Source organism: Pterocles gutturalis, unplaced genomic scaffold (assembly GCF_000699245.1).
Source record: "Pterocles gutturalis isolate BGI_N339 unplaced genomic scaffold, ASM69924v1 scaffold16768, whole genome shotgun sequence".
Taxonomy (NCBI): Eukaryota; Metazoa; Chordata; class Aves; order Pterocliformes; family Pteroclidae; genus Pterocles; species Pterocles gutturalis.
In genome coordinates, this window is record NW_010125915.1 from 892 (window position 1) to 1,306 (window position 415).

The following is a 415-nucleotide window of genomic DNA, read 5'->3' on the forward strand; positions in this document are numbered from 1 at the left end:
CCTCCCTCAGCCATTTCCGCAGTAGTAGCACCTCCAGCCTGTCTCGGTGTGAGCCGTCTCCGTCATCTCCACGGCGCTGTCATTCTGCAGGTAGCCCATGCGGCGCAGGCAGCCATCGTGGTACACCCGGCTGCAGATGCGGCAGGGAAACAGGCTCTCAGCCGTCCACACCTCACAGATCTCGCACATCTCGTCATTGAGGATCTGGGGAGAGGCAGGCAGCTGCTCAGAGGGACAGCATGGGCAGGAGGCTGGTTTCTCGAGGTGGCAGTCAGGGTGGTGCTTCACAGGTGGGCATGGGCGTGGGGGGGCAGAGGGGATGGGAGAGGGGGATTGTGTGGGACTGGCATAGGGAATAGGTGGGTGGTGGCATTTTAGGGGGCATGGCTGGTGGGGGTAGCAGAGGGGGGGGGGG

General features: G+C 63.6%; 1 protein-coding gene across 1 annotated transcript in view; it reads right to left on the bottom strand.

Moving 5' to 3' along the window:
- The window catches only part of KIAA1045 (KIAA1045 ortholog), a gene marked incomplete at its 3' end in the record, with an annotated part of 2,293 nt that overhangs the window by 831 nt on the left and 1,047 nt on the right, over nt 1-415 (bottom strand). Inside the window, 1 exon segment of the mRNA XM_010078777.1 lies at nt 19-204. Coding sequence (XP_010077079.1) covers nt 19-204 — 186 coding nt within the window.